The sequence below is a fragment of the Penaeus monodon genome, chromosome 22, assembly GCF_015228065.2.
Source record: "Penaeus monodon isolate SGIC_2016 chromosome 22, NSTDA_Pmon_1, whole genome shotgun sequence".
Classification (NCBI taxonomy): Eukaryota; Metazoa; Arthropoda; class Malacostraca; order Decapoda; family Penaeidae; genus Penaeus; species Penaeus monodon.
The window spans coordinates 9,675,591-9,677,178 of record NC_051407.1 but is presented as its reverse complement, the minus strand read 5'-3'; the positions used below and the strand labels follow the sequence as shown (position 1 = coordinate 9,677,178).

The window sequence follows — 1,588 nt, the reverse complement described above, 5'->3', positions numbered from 1 at the left end:
AAGCGAAAATAATCAACACAGGAAATAGAAAAATAATCACAGGAAAAAAGGCATTAAAAGAAACAGGAGAACAAAATAAAAAAATAATCAAATAAAGAATAAAATAAACAGGAAAAAAAATGCTCATCCCTTACCTCTATCAGCCTGGTACTTCTGCAGGGCGAAGGTGGTGTTGGAGGACGGGATGACAGAGGCGCCCCCGACCAAGAGCGACGCCCACACGCCCGCCCACAAGCACCAGGCCAAGAGACCCCGCCCAGCAGCCTGAGGCAATCGGCTGCGGGAAAAGGTCCACCAAGCCAGCGATGTCCTCAGGAAGGAAGGGCAGGTCATGAGGTCGGATTCCTGCGTGAAGACGCTTTGGTGTCGAATGGTTCTCTTTCTGTTGCTTCCCGGTGACTTCCTTCCGGCTGATGTCCTTTCGTTTGATGCCCCTCCTGGTCTGGTACTTGTAGCTGACGTCCTTCGTGTTGTGGGACTTCTAGCTGACGTCCTTCGTGTTGTGGGACTTCCAGCTGACGTCTTTCCTGTTGCAGTATTTCTTGTTGATGTCCATCCTGTTGTAGTATTTCTTGTTGTCCTTCCTGCTGTGGTACTTCTAGCTGACGTCCTTTCGACTGACTGGACGCCCTCAGTAGGTGTCTCGGGGTTGAAACATTCAGGCACGCGAGGGAGGGCCGGCTGTGTTGTGGGACGTCGAGGAGCAGTTGTGACCGAACTGGACCCAGAACCGGCTGGACTGAAGGCAATATTCAAAGGCCCGGGTGACCCTGGAGAAGGCGGCGCAAGCTTACAGGCACTGTGGACGGCGTGGACACTAAATGGCGTCGTCCTGTCTGAGAAGTCCTGCCGAGAAGCCACGGTGCGACCCCGGGTAAGGCAAGCGACGCTGGGATCGCGTGGGCAACGATCACCAAATGGTAGGCCAGCGGTCGCACGGGCCGGGGTCGCAAGCGCTTCCGCCGTGTTTCTCTGGGTGGATGGAGTCGGTGGGCGTCCCCGCGACAGGACTTGAGCAAGCAAGCAAGAATACACATCGGAAGCGTCCGTCCTCAGGAATACCATGGCTGGAATTTCTCTGTCTTCGACGAAGCGGCTCTTGCTTGGAGAGCCGACCAGGAGACCGAAGGAGCCGACGTCCGGAGAAAGAGCATTTCTCGGAGACTCAACCGCCAAAGGAACACGAGCTTCCCCTCCTTGGCCCTCCTCCGTCAGGAGCAAATTACCCGACGCGGCCCTATCGTCTTTCCTGTTTCCCGACGTGTTTTCCGAGCCTTTAGACGCCCCTCGCTCCGTTGATGCAAGGACAATGCCCTTTCCCCTTGTCTTTGGACGCGTCCTGTTAACGTCATGTTTGCCCTCGGGTCGCTCCCTCCCGCCTCCGCCATCGCAGCAGCCGCCCTGTGAGCAGTCAGCAGAAAAGCAGGCAGCAGGGAAATCGAGGGTGCTGTTGGCGCTCCCATCAGACGCTGCCATTGGTAACACCAGCACTTCTGTCGGAGATGAACGCTGTGCTGGGGAATTTTCCGATGGGAGTATTACCTAAAGGAGAAGTAAATACATTTTTTTTCTTCTTTTTCACAAGCGT

The 1,588-nt window shown here is 55.0% G+C and overlaps 1 protein-coding gene across 1 annotated transcript in view; it reads right to left on the bottom strand.

Annotated features, from left to right (window-relative positions):
• Positions 1-1,588, bottom strand: part of LOC119586923 (insulin receptor-related protein-like) — a gene marked incomplete in the record, with an annotated part of 99,749 nt that overhangs the window by 43,474 nt on the left and 54,687 nt on the right. The window contains 1 exon segment of the mRNA XM_037935652.1: positions 135-1,542. Within this exon segment, the coding sequence (XP_037791580.1) occupies positions 135-1,476 (1,342 nt within the window).